The following is a 21,524-nucleotide window of genomic DNA, read 5'->3' as shown; positions in this document are numbered from 1 at the left end:
CCTACTCTGTGGATCTCTCTCCCTCCCGACATCTGCAGCGCCCAAACCCTGGACACTTTTAAGAAAGCAATGAAAACGCACCTTTTCCTCAAGGCCTTTCCCCATTAGATATCCCCATCTACCCCCCAGACCCCCTACCTGACCCTGTGAAGCGACCTTGCGTTTCTTAAAAAAGGCGCTTTATAAATATCAGTTATTATTATTATTATTATTTTTAAGGTTGTGTGAACACGTGTGATGTTTAACCTTCCTGTTTTTCCCATGCTTTTCCCCTCCTCCCAGGTAACGACACGCAGGACGTGAGCTGTCTGAATCTGGCAGGTTTGAGCGCCGTGCCCAAAGCCGCCCCGACGCTCGCCATCAACGCCGCAAAGTACACCTGCCGCAGCGGCGGCGGGAAAGGAGCCGTGAGGGAGTTCGCCGAGCACATCCTCCTGCAGAAGAAGAAGGCCCAGTCGCAGATGGAGCAGGACCGCATCGACCGCAAGAACTTCTGAGTCAGAAACGAGAGATCTGAAGGAAGTCCGCATGAAAGCCGGATGAAGTTTGGTGCCGTTTTAATAAAAATCCTAGATGCATATGAAACTTTAGAGTTAGCAGATTTAGATTGTTTACTATCAAGTGTAAAAGCAAGTTTTCCCTGTTAATTTAAACGCACGCTTTTAAGTTATTTTCACAAACGAAGGAGTTAACGTCACAATTTGAGAATCCGAAGTCCACATATCTTGAGGTTTTGTTGCATTCAGAGCTCGAGGAAGAACCACTACCTGTTGAGTGATGAGATCACACTTGAATACAAACAATAGGAGCGCTCCACCTGAAACACCTGAAACACCTGAAACCACTGGAACAACTCAAACTGGAAAATGCTGTTTAACCTGAAAAGAGAAGGCCCATGACATTTGAGCTTCTGAAGGGACTTTTCATGATTTCAACACCCCCAGAATCTTCAGTTATTATTTCATGGTTATGTGTTATTGCTCTTATATACATGTATAATTTGAGATGCAGCTTTTTTAAAAACGTAAACACCTTGCTATTTTATGATTGAGGTGTTTAAAACCAAAATATATTATTTTTTCTAATACTAGCTTTTGGTATGATCAATCAACTGAGGTTGGGTGGCTTCGGCTAAAGGCCAAATTCCACCAGATCTGTGTCCGGTTCGTCTCCGATCCGTCACAGCACTGGATCTGATCGGTTTCTATTCTAGTCAATGTGTTAACTTCCACTGGATCCGCCGCGTTGCGTTCCAGCTGAAAATGTAACTTTATTAGGAATCTATATTAAAAAAAAAGAAATATGTTTTTTGAATTTAAAAAAAATCAAGTTATCTGTTTTTGCAATAATGTCCCAAACGGTGCTTTAATTTCTTTTACACTCTCCTCGGCGCAAATTTAAAATTTTGGCGAAATTAAAGCAACATTCGTTTTACAATCACTTAATTATTTTTATGTTAATTTTATGAGAAATATGATTAAGCTTCCTCGTCTGTGTGGTAAACCTGATGCTAAATCCTGGGGCAAGCTAGCTTAGCTTTACTTAGCTTAGCTTAGCTTAGCTTAGCACAAAGATTGACGTGAGGACAACTTGTGTGGCTCTTTTTTAAAATCCCTTTTCAGTACCTGTTATTGTTTGTTTCTGTTTCTGGGCCAGAGAGACAAAGTGTCTGTGGTTTCAAGGGGGGGGATCAAATTCTCACTGGTTTCAAGGCCTGGAGCAGGGACCTCCCGTGAAACCAAGTTCCCAGGTTCTCTTACCCCGCCCAGGGGCAATTTGTTTCACAACCAGCAGTGAATAATTAACATCAACAATGTTTCCGGTGCAGGTTTTGTGTAAGACAGCCACTTAACCCCCATATTTCTAAAAATTGTTCAACTTTCTCTTTTACTTCACTTCCTGGTTCCAACAGGGTTTTTTGTGCCTTTTCTTTCGTGGTTTCTTTGTTTTTAAAGCGAGAGGTTTCGTTAGTAGATTTGTCATAGCTGGTTGTGAAGAGATTAACGTGTCTTTGATTTGCTCTGTGATTCACTGTTTATTAATACTAATAATAATGATTAATAATGTGTTTAATTTCAGCTCAGAGCAGAGAAGTCAGTGTGTGATTCTGTGTCTGTGCTTTTTCCTTAAAGCTGTTTGTTTGATTATTTTGAATGTTTACACGTCTTTCGGCTCATTTCTGTGATTTTATGTCATTCTGTTTTTGGATGAATGAACACTTTTGGGTTCTGTGAATAATTTCAAATGAAGTTTTCCATTGAGGATATAAAAGTCTCTGTGTTGTTTTTTTAAAAATGGGACAAAAATGAACCGATGCAATTTAGAAGCAGAACAAAGAACCAAAGTTTTTAATACATGAGGAGGAGTCTGATATTCTGGGTTATATTATGCTATATTATTGCTTTCATACAAAGAGTTAGATGTTAAGTCAACCAATATTTAATAAATTATGAGTACAATAAGTGTGAAGCTAGAGCAGGGGGGGTATTTTGTTTGTTTATCTCAGTGACAAGCCTGAACTACCAACGAGAAAAGCTAGTCACTGTCTTTAGGCTGCAGCTGAATTCACATATCAAGGTAAGAAATCACCACAGTGGGTTTTTTTATTGCTATTTTGGTGATTTATCAAGACCTCTTTGACTCAAAAACAAGGCCAAGAAGGAAGGGTGAAACAAACAAAATAACAGTTCCTCTAGTGACCACTAGAGGCTGGCTCCAAAAGTGAGTCAATCCCCATATACCCCCATATTAAGATGCCAAACTTCACAGCAGAATCTATGTTTTCACAGCTCGTGCAAAAAAACAATTTTGGTTTTATAGGTTATGTAACTCAACAGGTGGACTCACCTTCTCATTCACCTTCTATTTTTAATTATTTTCAACATTGTATTTTAATACTGAAGACATCAAAACTATGAAATAATCTGGTTTTGCCATAATCTGGATTACAACAGTAGTCAAATAGGACTATCCATTGTGGACTAACCCTACCTCTGAACAACACAACTGATGGTCTCAAACACATTAAGAAGGCAAGTCATTCTACAAATGAACTCTTGACAAGGCTCATGTTAATTAGAAACCATTCCAGGAGACCACTTCATGAAGCAGACTGAGCGAATACCAAGAGTGTGCAAAGCTGTCATGAAGGAAAAAGGGGGCTACTTTACAGAATCTAAAATATAAAACATATTCTGCTTTGTTTAACATTTTTTTGTTCATTAAATAATTCCATATATGATCTTTCATAGTTTTGATGTCTTTGGTATTAATCTACAGTGTTTACAATAATTAGGATAAATACAAACCCTTGAATGAGAAGGTGTTTCCAAACTTTTGACTGGTAGTGTATCAATAGATACTCACCGCAGGGTTTCTTTTAGAGAGTCGTCATGCGAATACCAGACAGATAAGCTAACTTCCTGTGTGATCAGCTGCACTAACACACAAGTGAAGAAGTCTATGCATTAAGTCTTTGGTTAAAAGTAAGTATAATATTCATGTAAGCACTAATTAGGAAGGTAACTGATGTCAATGTTAGGCTAAAGCCCAAGATCCACAGGATGCGTCGCGTTACGTTACGGCTGCGCCGCGCACGTCGCAGCAAATAGGTTCCCATTCAAGTCAATGCTCTAGAGTCCACAGGGCGCGCTGCGGCGCGTCTCAGCTCCGTCTCTGGAGCGTTCCGCCGCGCCGCTCTGCCAGAGATACGCGGGGAGTCTATTTTCGCCGCTCCCCGCGCCCAGCACGCGTCAATCGACACAGAAATGATCGAACTATCCCGGAAGTCAGGCACGAGGATCGTATGCAACATCCGCTCACTTTCAAAATAAACACCATGTGCAAACACAAGATCGTAAATTTCACCACTTCTTCAACATTACGTCATAACCTGTGGCATCGGGCCAGACGTCAGTCTCAAAAGATATCCGACACCATGGACGAGGAAAAGTTTATACTGTGTTGTTCTCGCGCGTTTTGGAGTTCTCGAGGGATCTTGAGTTTCCTGCTCCGGAGTGCGCGCCGCTCCAAACACGCATCCTATGGACCAGGGCGAAAGCCCCGGGACGGAGCAGAGCCGTGTCGCAGCCGTAACGCGGCGCACACGCATCCTGTGGATTCCCCGAGTAAGTTGGCGTTTTGGCTAGGCTCAAGGTAGGTGCAACATTTAATGGATGCTAACTTTTGGCTAACAAACTCTTCCAACCAAACGAATAAAGGGAATGTTTTTAAGAACTAAATACTCAAGCAACATGAAATCATTTAAAGTTCTCTAGAAGTTCAGGCAGTTTGATTTAGTCACCTAAAAGAAACCGCTAGCTAGCTAGCCCTTGGTTTTAAGTCTTCACAAAGCTAAGCTAAGTGGCTGCTAGCTGTAGCTCGCAGGATGTAATTGAAACGACATCAAACATCAAACATTAAGATGTACCAGAAAATGTGATCATTTTATTAAAAGCTTGGTAAATCATTTCAAATAGGACATTAAAATGTCTCAGTTGTATTCATAAAAACCTTCAAAGTTAGCTCCAATATTCTGCAACCGGAAGTAAAGAAGTCTGAAGTGAGTATGTACAAAAACATGATGTATTTTTTAAACAGAGCTAAGGAAGAAAATATTAGGCAAAAGAGACGTCCAGTAACTCTCAGTTGTTGTTTCATTATTGGGTCATGGTTACTGGCGTGACAATCAGCGGCCCCTCGTTCTTCCCTGACTTGTTGGTGCAGGGGCTGAAGAACGGGTTGATGCACCCGCTGAAACTGTCGTTGAACGTGTAGATGTGGAGTTTGGAGTCCACATTGTAAAACGACACCTGCAGACAAACAAGGATACAACGAGCTTTAAGAATACAGATTATAAAATGCAAGAAAGAGATGTGAAAAATGTGTTCCCCGTTCTGCACCTGTCCTTTCTCGTAGTCCACAAACACCCCGATCTTCTGAGGTTTGAGGCTCATGTGGACGTCTGTGGAGGGCTCGGTGCGTAAGGCGTACTTGTTCCTATAAGAGAAGGAATGAGACAAGGGGGATGAAGAAGATAAGAAAGAAATGATCATCAGTTATCGTCCTGTGGTCATACAATAGTTATCTTCAAAGGTCAACAAAGTCCAGACTCTACTTTCTGCAGATGATAACGTGTGCACAAGATAACATTTTCCCTTTTTGGGTCTTTGTATTAATCTAACCGTCTTCTTTAAAAAACATTAAAAAGGTTGTATATTTCGGGGACTTTCCTCTAGTGCCATCTGGTGTTACCAAAGCAGAATCTGCACTGATAATAACAGGCTGTATTACTGCAGCTATAGGCTTATTCTGCATAATTGGAAGAGCCCACACAAACCAGAGTTTAAAGAGTGGTTCAGACTCATGGCTGAAACTGCTGCATTTTGAAAGCATGATTGCCAGATTAAATAACGCACTAAACAAAACTAGTCAATTATGGAAAGCTTTTCTGACTTCGATGGGGGATGAAACATCCTAGAGAGGACACAATTTACTAAGGGGGCGGGGCTTATCTACCCAAGGTCTGTATGTAATGTCAGAGAATGTGTGTACAGGTGTGTAGATGAACTTAGAAATATATAAGTTATTGAACAGTGTTACTTATTGACACTTAATGTGGGGCTGCCTTTTAGTGGGTTTTTTTGTCTTTGTTTCTGTCTCTTTTCTTGTGATGAAGTCAATAAAAACTTGAATGATAAAAAATAAATAAAATACATAATTAGTCTATAATTTAGAAAATATAAACACCAGATGTCGTGTCTATATAATCTGGGTTGCTCTGGAAGATCAGAGCTGCATGAAGCTGACTTTTTGGCCACTTGGGGGCAGCAGAGGACACCGTAAACGCAGCCGTGACATAGTACCAACATACAAAGATACAATGTCTAAGACTGACGCCAAAAGTTACCTGTGTGGTATTATTATTGAGCAACTTAACTATTAATTCAATTGTAATAAACAGAATATTATGTAGTTTTCGTTTCTTCAGAAGCATGAAGCCACCACAGATTTAGACATTCTTCAAGTTTCTGAGACTGAAATCTCGCTAAATGTTGTTTTTGACTCAGAACTCTGACATTTCTACTTCCTAGTTCACATCTAATGTGGCAGAAGTCGAGTGCTAACTCCTGTTTTAGCTCTGTTTTTGGTCTCCACCACTTTTTGACTCAAAACTCTGACATTTGTACTTCCTAGTTCACATCTAATGTGGCAGGAGAGGAGTATCATCTCCTGTTTTTGCTCTGTTTTTGGTCTCCACCACTTTTTGACTCAGAACTATGACATTTTTACTTCCTGGTTCACATCTAATGTGGCAGAAGTCTGGTGCTAACTCCTGTTTTAGCTCTGTTTTTGGTCTCCACCACTTTTTGACTCAAAACTCTGACATTTGTACTTCCTAGTTAACATCTAATGTGGCAGAAGTCGGGTGCCAACTCCTGTTTTTGCTCTGTTTTTGGTCTCCACCAATTTTGACTCCAGTTTCCTCTTCTTTTGCTACAGCAGTGGCTACCTTTCTTGTCTGCTGAGTTTTTAGCTAGCTTAATGACAAGTGTTAACAGAACTAACTTGTCTCTCAGGCTGAGGAACCAGTATCCGTTGCTTGGGGTAACGTCAATCTTCCCCTTCCTGTTGATGGATTGTCGAGCCACCCCCAGATCCCAGTCCGTCTTTCCGCCAACCTCCACCTGTTCACAGGAAGCAGATACTAACTTGAACAAAATGTACCCATGCAAATAAAAAATGTAGCGATTGATCTTTCTGGACCTACTACTAAACAGATAAAGCAGAGAGATTACCTCCCAGTAGTGTCTCCCAGAGGAGATCGTCTCCCTGCCCAGGACACAGACGACTCGGTCAAACCTCTCAGGGTTATCTGGAAGCATCTGGGGTCTGTCTACACACCTTACCTGTGAGAAACAGTTGACAGCAAAAATTAACATTTGGTGTAGTGTTTCGAAAAGAGCTAAAAAAAACAAAACAAATAAATGGTTCATTGTGATCTGGTAAAGAAAACAACAGGTGTCTCACACTCCTCATGTTCTCTGACACTATCAGTCTGGGGTGGGCGGTGTTACAGTCCATAGTCACATCCACTGTGTTGAGGAAAGAGGAGGATGAGATCATTACTGCTGCAAAACAAACTATTCACACTTTACAAGATTTAAGTTGGTCATATGTGGAAATATATAAATATATTCTTTTGGATTATTATATTATTAGCCTAACCCTAACCCTAACCCTAAACCCTAAACCCTAACTCCAACCCAGACCCCGACCCTAACCCAACCCTACCCTAACCCTAACCCCCTAACTCTAACCCTAACCCTAACCCTAAACCCTAAACCCTAACTCCAACCCCAACCCCGACCCTAACCCTAACCCTAACCAAACCCTACCCTAACCCCCTAACTCTAACCCTAACCCTAACCCTAAACCCTAAACCCTAACTCCAACCCCAACCCTGACCCTGACCCTAACCCTAACCCTAACCCAACCCTAACCCTAACCCTAACCCCCTAACTCTAACCCTAAACCCTAAACCCTAACCCCAACCCCAACCCCGACCCTGACCCTAACCCTAACCCTACCCTAACCCTAACCCTAAACCTAACCCCTAACTCTAACCCTAACCTTAATCCCCCTAACCCTGACCCTAACCCCCCTAGCCCTAACCCTAACCCCTAACCCTACCCCTAACCCTAATCCATCAGCTCCATTTCTCAAGACTTGGGGTTGAGGCTTGGCTTGAAATTGTTTTCTCCAAAATGTACATCTCTATATGTCATAAAATATTAATTTTCCCTCTGGAATGTACAAATTAAATCCTCCAAAATCAGCCAATGTATCTCTTAAATCACAGTTTTCTTTGAAGATATTACATTTTTTCTTACAGTGATTCTATGCTATGCCTTTGTATGAGAAGTTTGCATTATTTATCCAAAGTATTATTTTTTGAGAACGTACGTGCATAGTCCTGTACCCTCATTATTCCTGCAGGAAACAAGAGAAAAAGGTTGTAAAACACGGTCATGCATTTTAACACATTTTAACACATTTTAATACATATTTGAAGTGATTCAGATAAAGTGGACAAAGTCAATCACTCCTTGTCTCTAGAAAATAGTAGATATTCATTGGATTATTCTCAGTATAATCCGTCAAGGTTAGTTTATGTAAGGTGGACTGGGATTGGAAACTCACTGGGCTGTGTACGAGGTGGACTTGGCTCCAGTACTGGTGCTGGAAAACCTGGAGAGGAACAACAAGCCATGTGTGAGGAGGTTAAACTACTAGTCCTTGAAAGTTGGACGCACCATCATCATCTACCACAAGAGGGCAGCATTGGAATACCTTTTGATCAATATATCATCACCCTATTAAAATAATGGCCTAAGTCATTTTTTTAAGTTTTTGGGAAAACACAAAAAACCATACCAAATGCAGAGCATCTGATATTTATTAATCATTTCAATCACAAAGGCCTTGACAGTGGATGACTGTTGACATTAATAGAACGTTGTGTGTCAATTATGTAGCATTAAAGAATAAAGTGACTTAGGAAACTTTAAACCTGGCTTAATCTGCCCTTTCGTTACATAGTGCAAACTCAAAACTGAAATGAGTTAAATCAAACAAATCTCAGGTAAATCAAATTGGCCAGGAGGCAGTCCCTTTCTTCACTTCTCCAGGTCTTCTTTGCAGGGTTTTTATTGAACTTAACCCGTTTCCAACATCCAGTTTTGACAACTTTTTGAAACCTGACTATAAGCTGTCCTTTAATTCCATAAAGCAAATTCAAAACGTGAATAACTAAATTGAACAAATGTCAGGTCAATCAAACGCTGAGGAGGCATGCCCCTCTCCTCACTTGAGTCCAGCTCCTCTTTGCTGGGTTTTTGTACCTATCCCAGTACTATTCAGTTTATCCCCTGAATCTTCATTCTCGGTCATCTTGATTTGCCTAACTAATGTGGCAAATTGTCAAAGAAGTGATGACACTCGACGGGCATCACATGTTTCATGGACTGAAGGTCCTGGAACCTCCTCTCGAGAATCATGTTTAGAGCTTCTTCTGCACTACAGATTCTGTTGCTTCTTGAAGCAGCTGCCATAATGAAAGCTTGTTAAATTGCCCAAGTCAGACATGTTATCCTAAAGAATCAAACATTTTGACTTAGGAGAAGAATAAAATTGCCTAAGTCACCCTCTTGACATAGGCCATTGTCCCATAGGGCATAAAGAGCATCATCCTTTCAACTAAGGATTAAGGCGATTTCACCAGAGGTGGCCAGAATCATCAAGAGATGATTTAGGCCAAAAACTCATGTTAGTCAAAAAATGACATAGGCCATTATTTTAATAGGGTGACGATATTAAAGCATACTGTAAGAGTCTTAAATTGTTAATATTCTACTTTATGTTGAACCAATAAGAACCACCTTTTGCCAACCCCCTTAGACTCAGTACAGAGATGCTGTTAACGTCTTTCCATTTCACTGACCTGTTTCTGCAACCTTCTTCAGTTCATTCTGGAAGCTCTCCACCTGAGCGGCCAGCGATCTATAGATGGTTCCTGTTCCCAGGTCAGTGTTCACTGACACCACGGACCAGTCTTTGGTGGGCGGGTGATTGGAGAGAGTTGGGAAAGTCTGTAAAAAAAAAAAAGGACATCAACTGACCCACAGTTCAGTCATCTCTTCATTTGAATTGACCTGCTGGGTTAGATCGGTACTAACCTTGACACCATGCAGGGCATCGTCTAATTGGCGGAGCTCAGCTAGAGATGTTTCTCTCCTCCGCAGTTCTTCGACCTCCAGCTCCAGCTGTCGTATCATCACGTCGGCCTGGTGCTCGGCAGCCCTCCGGCTCATCTCCATCACCTCCATCAGCTCTGCCTGGGAGCGCTCGATGGCGGACACGAGCTTAGAAAACAGGCTAACGCTGCCCGCCGTCTCTCGCTCCACTGCAAACTGAAGAATTTATATATGTGAGGACTTTTCAAGAGATCTTTGGTCGTGTCACAGAGTCACCACCATGCAAATAGATACTCATGCAGAGGCACCATGCCAAAAAAATAAGGTACTGCTGAATTAAAAATGTTATGTAGACCCTTTAAAACTTCTGTAAGACCCTCAAATTGTAGACGTCCTACAAATTTGGTAAAACCCTAAACCTCCAACTTCGATTGAGCCAGAAATTTGGATGGGAACCAAAAAAAAGGGAGGGTAAGTTTTAATAAAACCGCCAGAAATTGCACAACAACTTCTAGGGTGCAGGCTCCAAGATCAAAAGTCTTGAAATTTGGGGATTGCTTAAAATGGGCCTGAGCTTGGGAGGAGCCCCAAATCTGAGCCATAAATAAGGCCAACTCAAATAAAAACTTTAAGAAGCAAAAGAGAAACATAAAAGGACTAGGAAGTTTTTGTAAAACAAGATTTGTGCACCTTAAGAAAAAGAATAAAGCAGAAAATTCAAGAAAAACTCTTAAAATATTTGTTGCTCAGTCTATACGTTGCTGATAGTCGCTACCTGATGCACATGTGTACAGCACTGTTAAATGTTGTCCTGTTGTCTCTGCATGTGTCTTCTTTAACATTTCCTTATTGCTGCTTCCTGATTGTCTTGCTCCATGTATTTTATGTCCATGGTCACTTTCTCAAAGACTGTCATATCATGTCCTTATGTTGCTTTTAGTCATTTTTAATCATATGGTGCTATTCGTACTTTTCTTGTCTGCTCTTTTTTGTTTGTTTGTTTGTTTGTTTGTGTTTTTGTTTTCTCCTCTACTTTATTATTTTGATATTATTTTACTCTATTTTATCTTTCTTTAATTTTGATCTTTTTAGGGACCCTTTTTAACATCTGGCAAGGGACTACGGATGTAAATTAGCCTTTTGGCTAATTCTGGCATATTTACAGAAGTGTTAATTAATATGCATGGTCATTTTAAATAATAAATAATAAAGAAAATAAAAATAAAATGTTGTTTTGAGCCCCAGCTGTTTGAATGGAAATTCAGAAAATTTGACAACATTTTTAAATAATTTTAAAATCAGTTGACAGTCAATGTGAAATCCTGAAATCCTTGAAAAAAAACTACAAAAATGATAAATGAACTTTTAAGTTAGAATTAAACCCCAAATTTCCAAGTGAAACTCAAAGTAATATTAAAGAACCATAAATCCTTGAAGTCACATGACATTATAAATTTAATAGAAGACTCAAAATGTATAACCTGATTAAGGAATGAACACTTTCAACTATAGAAGTAAAGCATTAGTTATAACCGAGTCTTGAGTACATAGAGTGTTTAACAAACGTTTGGCGCTTACAGAAAAACATGTTGTCATCCTTTAAAACGTCTTGTTTTTGATTAAACCCTGATAACGAGACGACAGGAGGATTTACTGGTTCGGCCAAACACGTGTGGCATTCACAGGAATGTATTTGTCCTACCTCCAGCTCAGCCCTCGACATTTTCATCTCCTCGATCTTCTTGATTCTTTGTCTGATCATATCCTGGATCTCCAGCTCCGACACAGTCAACTGGGTCTACAAGCAAGAACACAGAATTATTTATTTGCTTGAGTAAACAGTTTTTTTACTGGATAAACAAACTGGTAACATTTTTCAAGCTCAATGTAACCCAGTAAGGATTTGAGCCACAAGTGTAATCCCATATATCACGGTCAATCTGGATGCTTTGAATCAACTGTAGTGTCGAATCAAAAACCTCTATGTCATCCATTACAATAATGGACTTGGAGGACATTATGGATGTAGACGTATTTCAAAGGCACAAGTCCAGACTTTGCTCCCTTCTTATTAGATTCACTTTGTCTGTCTTGAATTTCCACTACACCACAAGGTCCCCTAATATCCGAATGACTCACTTAAGGTGTCATTTCATTGCCTACCTTGGTATGTGTCCATTCGACCTCTATATTCACTGTGTCGTGATCCGGATGGTCCTCGGTCGCACACTCCGGACAGATACAAACGTTGTCAGTTCTGCAGTAGGTCTGAAATCAGTGAAAGAGTATGTTCGAGTTTAAAATCCACACCTTTCAAGAAAATGTAAACGTCAAAGTGTTAAAGTTCCATGAAAAAGCACAAATGACTTTTGGAATCTGGAAATGAATTCCAGAAACTTAGTAGAAGTGTTGTACCATTATTCCTCTGTGGTGGATCGGGCAGATAGGGAGGCTTTCACCTACGCCAATCACTGTGAACCTTCTCCGGCCACTGCCGGTTCTATAAGGGGGAGGTGGTGGTTGGGGTCCATGGGGTCCATGTGAGGAGCTCGGCATTGATGTAGCTAACAAGGATGGGTCTGCTGAAATAGAAAAAGATGTCATCTCTTAAAACATTTATAGTACCTTTTTCCCTACTAAGAGACAAGGGCCAATAGGAAGACCTCCAGTATAGGCACCCTCACAGTTGAATCTAGAAAGCCTTGGAGTATGTCTCCTTCTATGTTGCATATAATATACTAAACTAAGATGGTGCATATAACTTAACCTCAAGATGTTGATATTGTAGTATGTCAACACTTCTCAGTAAGAGTGTAAATGCTCTTCATCTTAACCCCATGCTCTTGCCTAAAGCAACTTACAGAAAGCGTTATGGCCTCTGCGGGCAAACAACAAAGACAAAGTTCAGTCAGAGAGAGACATTAGCATGAGATCTAAAGGTGTAGTTCGTCCCATTCACCTGTAGGCTCGAGGTTCGGCTTTGTTGGTGGTTTTGGCAGAGGTCGAGGAATCTTCCTCTTCAGTCCGTCTATGAAGCTTCCTGGCATTGCTCCGCAGACAGCACCTAGCCTCTCCCTCCCTTTCCCTCCCCCTCCTCTCATGGCTTTGAACTGATCAGTGATCTCTCGCAGGGTCCTGTTGATCTGGAGGTCAGGCCGCTTCGGGAAGGTCTTCATACACAACGGACACTGGTAAACCTGAGAGGAAGGGTGGATGGTGGAGAGGTTAAAATGAGAAAGAGCCTAATTAAAAAGTTGTGGTGCCTAGACCTAACCAAGGAGTTTTAGTGCCTAGACCTAACCAAGAAGCTTTGGTGCCTAGACCTAACCAAGGAGTTTTGGTGCCTAGACCTAACCGAGAAGCTTTGGTGCCTAGATCTAACCAAGGAGTTTTGGTGCCTAGACCTAACCAATGAGTATTAGTGCCTAGACCTAATCAAGAAGCTTTGGTGCCTAGACCAACCAAGGAGTAGTGGTGCCTAGGCCTAACCAAGGAGGATTGGTGCCTAGACCTAACCAAGGGGTTTTGGTGCCTAATCAAGGACTAGTGGTGCCAAGGCCTCACCAAGGAGTAGTCATGCCTAGACCTAACCAAGGAGTTTTAGTGCCTAGGCCTAACCAAGAAGCTTTGGTGCCAAGACCTTACTAAGAAGCTTCAGTACTAGACCTAACCAAGGAGTTTTAGTGCCTAGACCTAACCAAGAAGCTTTGATGCCTAGGCCTAACCAAGGGGCATTTGTGCCTAGGCCTAACCAAGGAGCATTTGTGCCTAGACCTAACCAAGGGGTTTTGGTGCCTAATCAAGGACTAGTGGTGCCAAGGCCTCACCAAGGAGTAGTCATGCCTAGACCTAACCAAGGAGTTTTAGTGCCTAGGCCTAACCAAGAAGCTTTGGTGCCAAGACCTTACTAAGAAGCTTCAGTACTAGACCTAACCAAGGAGTTTTAGTGCCTAGACCTAACCAAGAAGCTTTGATGCCTAGGCCTAACCAAGGGGCATTTGTGCCTAGACCTAACCAAGGGGTTTTGGTGTTTAATCAAGGACTAGTGATGCCAAACCTAACCAAGGAGTTTTAGTGCCTAGACCTACCTAAGAAGCTTTGGTGCCAAGACCTTACTAAGAAGCTTGGTGCCTAGACCTAACCAAGGAGTTTTAGTGCCTAGAACTAACCAAGAAGCTTTGGTGCCTAGACCTAACCAAGGAGTTTTAGTGCCTAGAACTAACCAAGAAGCTTTGGTGCCTAGACCTAACCAAGAAGCTTTGGTGCCTAGACCTAACCAAGAGGTTTTGGTGCCTAATCAAGGACTAGTGGTGCCTAGGCCTAACCAAGAAGCTTTGGTGCCAAGGCCTATTTCACCACAGTAACCACTTGATACTGACTTTGCAGGGGAAGACAAAAAACAACAAATACATGAGGACATTTGGAAGGATTAAAGAAAGTCTGTCGCACATTGGAACAAAGGAAAATAAAGAAGATAGAAGATATTATAAAAAAGAACACCTCCTATTTATCTGATTCTAACCCATGTACATACCTTAGCTCTATCCCAGTGCCTGTTGATGCAGGCCATGCAGAAGCTGTGGCCACATGAAGTGGACGCAGGGTTAACGAACAGATCCAGACAGATGGAGCACTGGAACTGCTCATCAGACAGACAGCTACCAAGCATGGACATCCTGTGGAAAGCAAGTAAGAGGTAAAGAGTTATATTAAAGACTGATGTATCTTTCAAAAACGATAAATGGTCTGATTTGTCCCGACAGTATCAGAAATCACAAAATCAGCTTCAAGTAGCTGAACTATGAGCGACATTTGCCCTGGTTAGGTTTTGGAACCTCCATCAATTCTTTAGGATTACAGAAAGTAGTATTAATCTAATCTTTGGTATTAATCTACAGTGTTTCCAATAATTACAATAAATACAAACCCTTGAATGAGAAGGTGTTTCCTAACTTTTGACTGGTTATATGCTTGACATCCAAAGCAAGCTCCTGTTTAGCTTACTTAACACTTAATCTCACTGGTTTGACATAGAAGTGCATCCTTGGTGCTCTTTCCTGGAGCAAAAATGTTAATTGTATTAGTTTGGGACATACATTCAACAAGGAACTTCAATTAAAGATTAAATTATTAGTCAATTTATCATATAAATTGTCACTTTTCAAGCAACTACTCTAGGTTGGATGAAAAAGGACATGAAAACAATTTAATTTTTGCTTTCCTGCTTAACTTAATTCATGCAAATCAAAAATACTTAAAACAAGATTCAGAAAGTGACACTTGGTTTATTAAGAGGACGCCAATTTGCACATAGATCACCAATTGCGACTCCAAATGCTGAAAGTAATTCAACTTTTAAACAGAGAGTTAAAGATGATACCTTTCCTGTTGGTAGTGCTGATATTCAAAATATCCCAAAGTATCCAGAGCTGTCGTTGACGTATCTTGATCCAAAAGAGTTGCCTTCTGAAGAAGTGTGTGTCCGTGAGCTGTGGTTGAGTACTTTAAATGTGTGTGTGTGACCGGTGTGATTTGTCTTTACACAGTAAAAGAGGGAGTAATGCCACGCCCACTCCACCTGCTGTTCTGTTTGGCAGGTGAATGTGGCAGGACTGGTTAAGTTGTGGGAGCGCTACACAGTAATACACAGTGAAACACAGAGGAGGACATGTGGTCCCGGTCTTGTCCCCTTTAAACTTTGTCTCCTTGTTTTAGGTTTCTGCCCTTTAAACAGGGTCGAACAGGGTTTCCTGAAAGCAGGTCCAAAGAGAGTTAGACCTGTACATTACTGAAAGATAGTTTATAAAGAAGCATTAAAGAATGTTGATACAAGGGAGTAATGTACATCCCTGCAATTTAATCAATTATCATGTTTTCTTAACTTTAAGACTTTAGTGTACGAACAGAAATAGGCGTTCACAGGCTTGGTTCTCCTCTTTTGTCTGCTTTGTCTCGAGCTTGGGTAATTACTAACTGTCAGTAAAACAACAAAGATCCCTTTCATTGAAAGAGAACATTATAATTATATGCAATCTTTTTTCATGTTCAGTTTTATGGGTCGATGATTAGAATAAGTATAACAGTCTAAAACTTTGTAAACAACATTCTAAGAATAGATAACCTAAGTCAACTCCAGCCAAAGTATGAAGACGGCTGAAGTGTACAGCCACAGATCCAGACAAGTGGTTTGAAACGTGACATGACTCTGTAGTGGAAGTCACTGCATTTAAAAACAGACATGACTCTGTAGTGGAAGTCACTACATTAAGAACAGACATGACTGTAGTGGAAGTCACTGCATTAAGAACAGACATGACTGTAGTGGAAGTCACTGCATTAAAAAGAGACATGACTCTGTAGTGGAAGTCACTGCATTAAAAGGGACATGACTCTGTAGTGGAAGTCACTGCATTAAAAAGAGACATGTCTCTGTAGTGGAAGTCACTGCATTATAAACAGACATGACTCTGTAGTGGAAGTCACTGCATTAAAAACAGACATGACTCTGTAGTGGAAGTCACTGCATTAAAATGGACATGACTCTGTAGTGGAAGTCACTGCATTAAAAAGAGACATGACTCTGTAGTGGAAGTCACTGCATTAAAATCAGACATGACTCTGTAGTGGAAGTCACTGCATTAAAACAGACATGACTGTAGTGGAAGTCACTGCATTAAAAACAGACATGACTCTGTAGTGGAAGTCACTGCATTAAAAACAGACATGACTCTGTAGTGGAAGTCACTGCATTAAAAACAGACATGACTCTGTAGTGGAAGTCACTGCATTAAAAACAGACATGACTCGGTAGTGGAAGTCACTGCATTAAAAAGAGACATGACTCTGTAGTGGAAGTCACTGCATTAAAAACAGACATGACTCTGTAGTGGAAGTCACTGCATTGAACACAGACATGACTCTAGTGGAAGTCACTGCATTGAAAACAGACATGACTCTGTAGTGGAAGTCACTGCATTAAAAACAGACATGACTCTATAGTGGAAGTCACTGCATTAAAAACAGACATGACTCTGTAGTGGAAGTCACTGCATTAAAATCAGACATGTCTCTGTAGTGGAAGTCACTGCATTAAAATCAGACATGACTGTAGTGGAAGTCACTGCATTAAAAACAGACATGACTCTGTAGTGGAAGTCACTGCATTAAAAACAGACATGACTCTGTAGTGGAAGTCACTGCATTAAAAACAGACATGACTCTGTAGTGGAAGTCACTGCATTACAAACAGACATGACTCTGTAGTGGAAGTCACTGCATTAAAAACAGACATGACTCTGTAGTGGAAGTCACTGCATTAAAAACAGACATGACTCTGTAGTGGAAGTCACTGCATTAAAAGGGACATGACTCTGTAGTGGAGGTCACTGCATTAAAATCAGACATGTCTCCGAGTGGAAGTCACTGCATTAAAATCAGACATGACTGTAGTGGAAGTCACTGCATTAAAAACAGACTTGACTCTGTAGTGGAAGTCACTGCATTAAACAGACATGACTCTGTAGTGGAAGTCACTGCATTAAGAACAGACATGGCTCTGTAGTGGAAGTCACTGCATTAAAAACAGACATGACTCTGTAGTGGAAGTCACTGCATTAAAAACAGACATGGCTCTGTAGTGGAAGTCACTGCATTAAAAACAGACATGACTCTGTAGTGGCAGTCACTGCATTAAAACAGACATGACTCTGTAGTGGAAGTCACTGCATTAAAAACAGACCTGACTCTGTAGTGGAAATCACTGCATTAAAACAGACATGACTCTGTTGTTGAAGTCACTGCATTAAAAAGAGACATGACTCTGTAGTGGAAGTCACTGCATTAGAAACAGACATGACTCTGTAGTGGAAGTCACTGCATTAAAAACAGACATGACTCTGTAGTGGAAGTCACTGCATTAAAACAGACATGACTCTGTTGTTGAAGTCACTGCATTAAAAAGAGACATGACTCTGTAGTGGAAGTCACTGCATTAGAAACAGACATTATGACTCTGTAGTTGAAGTCACTGCATTAAAAACAGTCATGACTGTAGTGGAAGTCACTGCATTAAAAACAGACATGACTCTGTAGTGGAAGTCACTGCATTAAAAACAGACATGACTCTGTAGTGGAAGTCACTGCATTAAAAACAGACATGACTCTGTAGTGGAAGTCACTGCATTAAAAACAGACATGGCTCTGTAGTGGAAGTCACTGCATTAAAAACAGACATGACTCTGTAGTGCAGATCAATGCATTAATAACACACATGACTCTGTAGTGGAAGTCACTGCATTAAAAACAGACATGACTCTGTAGTGGAAGTCTAAGCATTAAAAACAGTCATGACTCTGTAGTGGAAGTCACTGCATTGAAAACAGACATGACTCTGTAGTGGAAGTCACTGCATTAAACAGACATGACTCTGTAGTGGAAGTCACTGCATTAAACAGATATAACTCTGTAGTGGAAGTCACTGCATGGGCCCAAAATCACATCAACTTTTTGTATCTTGTAAATTTAAAATGAGCATAAATAAAGAAATGTAGGGTCACAATATTTTCACTGGACTGAATTTGTTCAGTCTGTAGGAGCTGGTGTGTGACCAGACGGTGAATCATACATATTTCTCACAGGTTCACAAAGTTATAGGTCAAGTTTTCAGTACGTTTAGTCATCATCTGTGAAGTAAGTAGAGCATACAGCTGCCGATTAAATCTAATAGAGTGTTATGAGTGTGCCTCTGAAACGGCAAACTCATAACAAATTTCAAACATGGCTACCACGTGCATGTGCGAAACTGCTCTCTCTTAACTCACCATTCATTGTGTGTGTTTGTGTGTTTAGTGTCAGTTGATTATTTATTTTCTCACCATGTGTACCTTACTTGGACGACGGGCATCTTTGTCATGTTTGTCATTCCTCTTGGCTAATGTTGCATTTCCTCCAATGAGAGATAATGTGTACGAAAAACAAAATATGTCCTCATACTTCAACAAAGGAAAAAAGGTCAACTGATGATGACTGGCAAAACATCATGTGCCACGATACTGTGAAGAGATACATCACATAGACATGTAGGTGGAAGGTCATGTTTTGGTTCAGATTAGCCAAGAGAACTATATTTGGAGTTCCTGTTCAGGGAAAAAAATCATGGTTGGTTTAAGATCAAGAAATGACTGGATGAATATTGTGGATGTATAGTGGATTTTTTTTTTTATCAATACGCCTATAAAGTACATGAAACTCAGGATACTGTTTCAATTACACCATCACCTGTTGAAATCCTTTATCTTCTACCTCATGGGTCATCAAGTGCGTATCTAAAGTCTCTAAAAGTAGTATGGGAGGTCGAGCCTTCAGTTATCAGGCCCCTCTCCTTTGGAAGCATCTACCAGTCAGGGTCCGGGAGGCAGACACCCTCTCTACTTTTAAGAGTAGGCTTCAAACTTTCCTTTTTGATAAAGCTTATAGTTAGAGCTGGATCAGGCTTGGACCAGGTCTTAGTTATGCTGCTATAGGCTTAGACTGACACACTGGGATCCTGTCTTTCCCTCTCTCTCCTCTCTCTGCCTGTCTCTTACTTTAACTCTTCCTATCCCATTAAAGTTACTAACCATAGACCTTTCTGGAGTCCCTGAGCTCCCTTGTCTCGTAGGTTCCTCTGGATCTCTGCTGTAGATTCCTTTTTTGGGTCTGTTATTCATCCTTTCTTTCTTTCTTGCTTTATTTACTTCTATCTCCTTTTTATTTTTTATTACTTCTTTCTTTCTTTCTTTCTTACTTTCTTTCTTTCTTTCTTTCTTTCTTTCTTACTTTCTTTATGTCTCTCGCTATTCTCTCTGTCATTCTTTCCCTTTTCCTTTCTGTCCTTTCTTTCTTTCTTCCTTCCTTCCTTCCTTCATTCCTGCTTCCTTTCCTTCTTTTTTTTTCCTTCTTTCTTTCAGCCCTCCCTCCTTCTTTCCTTCTGTCTTTCTTTCTTTTGTTCTTTCCTTAATTTCTTTCATTCCTTCTCCTTCCTTCCTTTTCCTTCTTTCTTTCTGTTTTCTTCTTTCTTTCATTCCTTCCTTTTTCTTTCCTTCTTCTTTATTTAATTCCCTCTTTCTTTCTTTCCTTCTTTCTTCCTTCCTTCCTTTCCTTCCTTCCCTCCTTCTTTCTTTCTTTCCTTCATTTCTTTCCTTCCTTCCTTCTTTCTTTCTTTCTTTCTTTCTTTCTTTCTCTCTTGTGTTCTTTCCTTCATTTCTTTTATTCTTTCTCCTTCCTTCCTTCCTTCCTCCTTTTTTCTTCTTTCTTTCTTTCTTTCTTCCTTCCTTTTTTCTTTCCTTCTTCTTTATTTAATTCCCTCTTCCTTCCTTCCTTCCTTCCTTCCTTTCATTCCTTCCTCCTTCCTTTCTTTATTTCATCCCTTCTTTCTTTTTCTTTCTTTAATTTCATTCCTTCTTTCTTCCTACCTTCCTTCCTTCCTTTTTTTAAATTAATTTTTCATTTCTTTCCCTCTTTGTTCTTTCCATGTTCCTTCATCCTATATGTCTCCTTTCCTATCCCGTTCTTTCCTTCTATCCTTTCCTTCACCATTTATTCTCCTCTTTTTCTTTCTTCTGGTCTCCCTCTCTTCTCTCTTGTCTTAGACCTTTCCGGAGTCCCTGAGCTCCCTTGTCCCGTAGGTTCCTCTGGATCTCTGCTGCTGTGGACGTGCCAGACTCCAGCTGTCTGTTGACATCATTATGTCTGGTCAGTGTTGATCTGTAAATTAAGTAGAGCATACAGCTGCTGATTTCATCTTTGTGTGTAGGATGAATTTGCCTCTGAAATAAAAACACATACACTAAAAAAAGAGAAGTAACTCATTCAAAGTCACTACAGTACTTGAATAAATAGAACGTATTCCCACTGTTGTGTTTTCTCTCCTTGTGCTTCAGTGACTCTATTAAAGTTTAAACTTCAGGTACATTTCCTTCACTGTTGATGTTAATACCTTCTGATCTTATGCACATTCCTCACCGTTACTTCTGTTTCAAACTGAGAGCTTGACAGTGATAACACCATTTAAAGAATTTCACTGACACACTTTTGCAGATGCTGACACCAAACCTGTTCCCCTAGTTTTAGACATGACACAATGTTAGTGAATGACAGGGAACATGAAGTTCTGTGGATTTTTTTTGGAGGAAGGTGTAGAGTGACTTGAGAAAAATGCTGTGAGCAAAATACCAGAACATCTTTATTGTTTTATCTGCTCATTTGTTTATTGTAGGGTTGTTGTTTTTTTTTATACTGTTTGTCTTTGGAGTGATGATACGACTTTAAAGAATCAGCACTAAAGATCATTTGACAGCAGTTTTTAACATGACTTGTTTAAAACTGGATTCTAATTGGGGCACTTGTGGCCTAGCGGTCTAAGCGCCCCACATAAAGAGGTTACAGTCCTCGTTGCAGGGGTCGCAGGTTTGATTCCCGGCCGGTCGACCATTTCCTGCATGTCCTCCCCCGCTCTCTACTCCCCACATTTCTTGTCTCTCTTCAGCTGTCCTGTCAAATAAAGGCAAAAAAATATAATAAAAAAAAAAAAAAAAAAAAGGATTCTAATTGTAATTTGTGTCACCAAGTTACTCTTTCTGTTGATGTCGATTCTCATTAAGAAAATATTAAAAGCAAATCCTGAAAACTGAAAGTGACGACATGTTTCTTTACAACTCAGGAGCGCATTCCATCCATCCATCCAAATTGACCCAGACATCCCTCTCCCCGGCGACTCTTTCCAGCTCCTAC

The 21,524-nt window shown here is 40.4% G+C and overlaps 2 protein-coding genes across 2 annotated transcripts in view; one reads left to right on the top strand and one right to left on the bottom strand.

Annotated features, from left to right (window-relative positions):
• The window catches only part of cmasa (cytidine monophosphate N-acetylneuraminic acid synthetase a), a 12,999-nt gene extending 11,257 nt beyond the window's left edge, over positions 1–1,742 (top strand). The window contains exon 8 of the mRNA XM_034676638.1: positions 283–1,742. Coding sequence (XP_034532529.1) covers positions 283–497 — 215 coding nt within the window. The 3' untranslated portion in view covers positions 498–1,742. The remainder of the gene's footprint in view (positions 1–282) is intronic.
• Positions 1,743–4,444: 2,702 nt separating this feature from the next.
• On the bottom strand, positions 4,445–19,412 carry LOC117807459 (zinc-binding protein A33). Its single transcript, XM_034676774.1, has 15 exons — positions 19,373–19,412; positions 14,290–14,431; positions 12,715–12,952; positions 12,171–12,337; positions 11,919–12,023; positions 11,458–11,553; positions 9,738–9,971; positions 9,503–9,650; positions 8,203–8,250; positions 7,966–7,992; positions 7,030–7,094; positions 6,798–6,908; positions 6,568–6,686; positions 4,902–4,998; positions 4,445–4,811 (listed from the first exon to the last, which is right to left on the bottom strand). Exons 2-15 carry the CDS (start codon positions 14,428–14,430, stop codon positions 4,659–4,661), a joined length of 1,749 nt encoding a protein of 582 aa, XP_034532665.1. The 5' UTR covers position 14,431; positions 19,373–19,412; the 3' UTR covers positions 4,445–4,658.
• Between the last annotated feature and the right edge of the window lie 2,112 nt (positions 19,413–21,524).

The sequence above is a fragment of the Notolabrus celidotus genome, chromosome 23 (assembly GCF_009762535.1).
Source record: "Notolabrus celidotus isolate fNotCel1 chromosome 23, fNotCel1.pri, whole genome shotgun sequence".
NCBI classification, from domain to species: domain Eukaryota; kingdom Metazoa; phylum Chordata; class Actinopteri; order Labriformes; family Labridae; genus Notolabrus; species Notolabrus celidotus.
Note: the sequence above shows the minus strand (reverse complement) of the source record. Positions and strands in the feature narration are given on the sequence as shown.

Coding starts and splice junctions, on each gene's coding strand:
- LOC117807459 (XM_034676774.1), bottom strand. CDS start 14,430: ATGTCCATGCTTGGTAGCTGTCTGTCTGATGAGCAGTTCCAGTGCTCC. Junction 9,972..11,457: donor TGTCGAGGGCTGAGCTGGAG/GTAGGACAAATA, acceptor TAAATTCTTCAG/TTTGCAGTGGAGCGAGAGAC. Junction 7,993..8,202: donor TCCACCTCGTACACAGCCCA/GTGAGTTTCCAA, acceptor TGTTTCCTGCAG/GAATAATGAGGGTACAGGAC.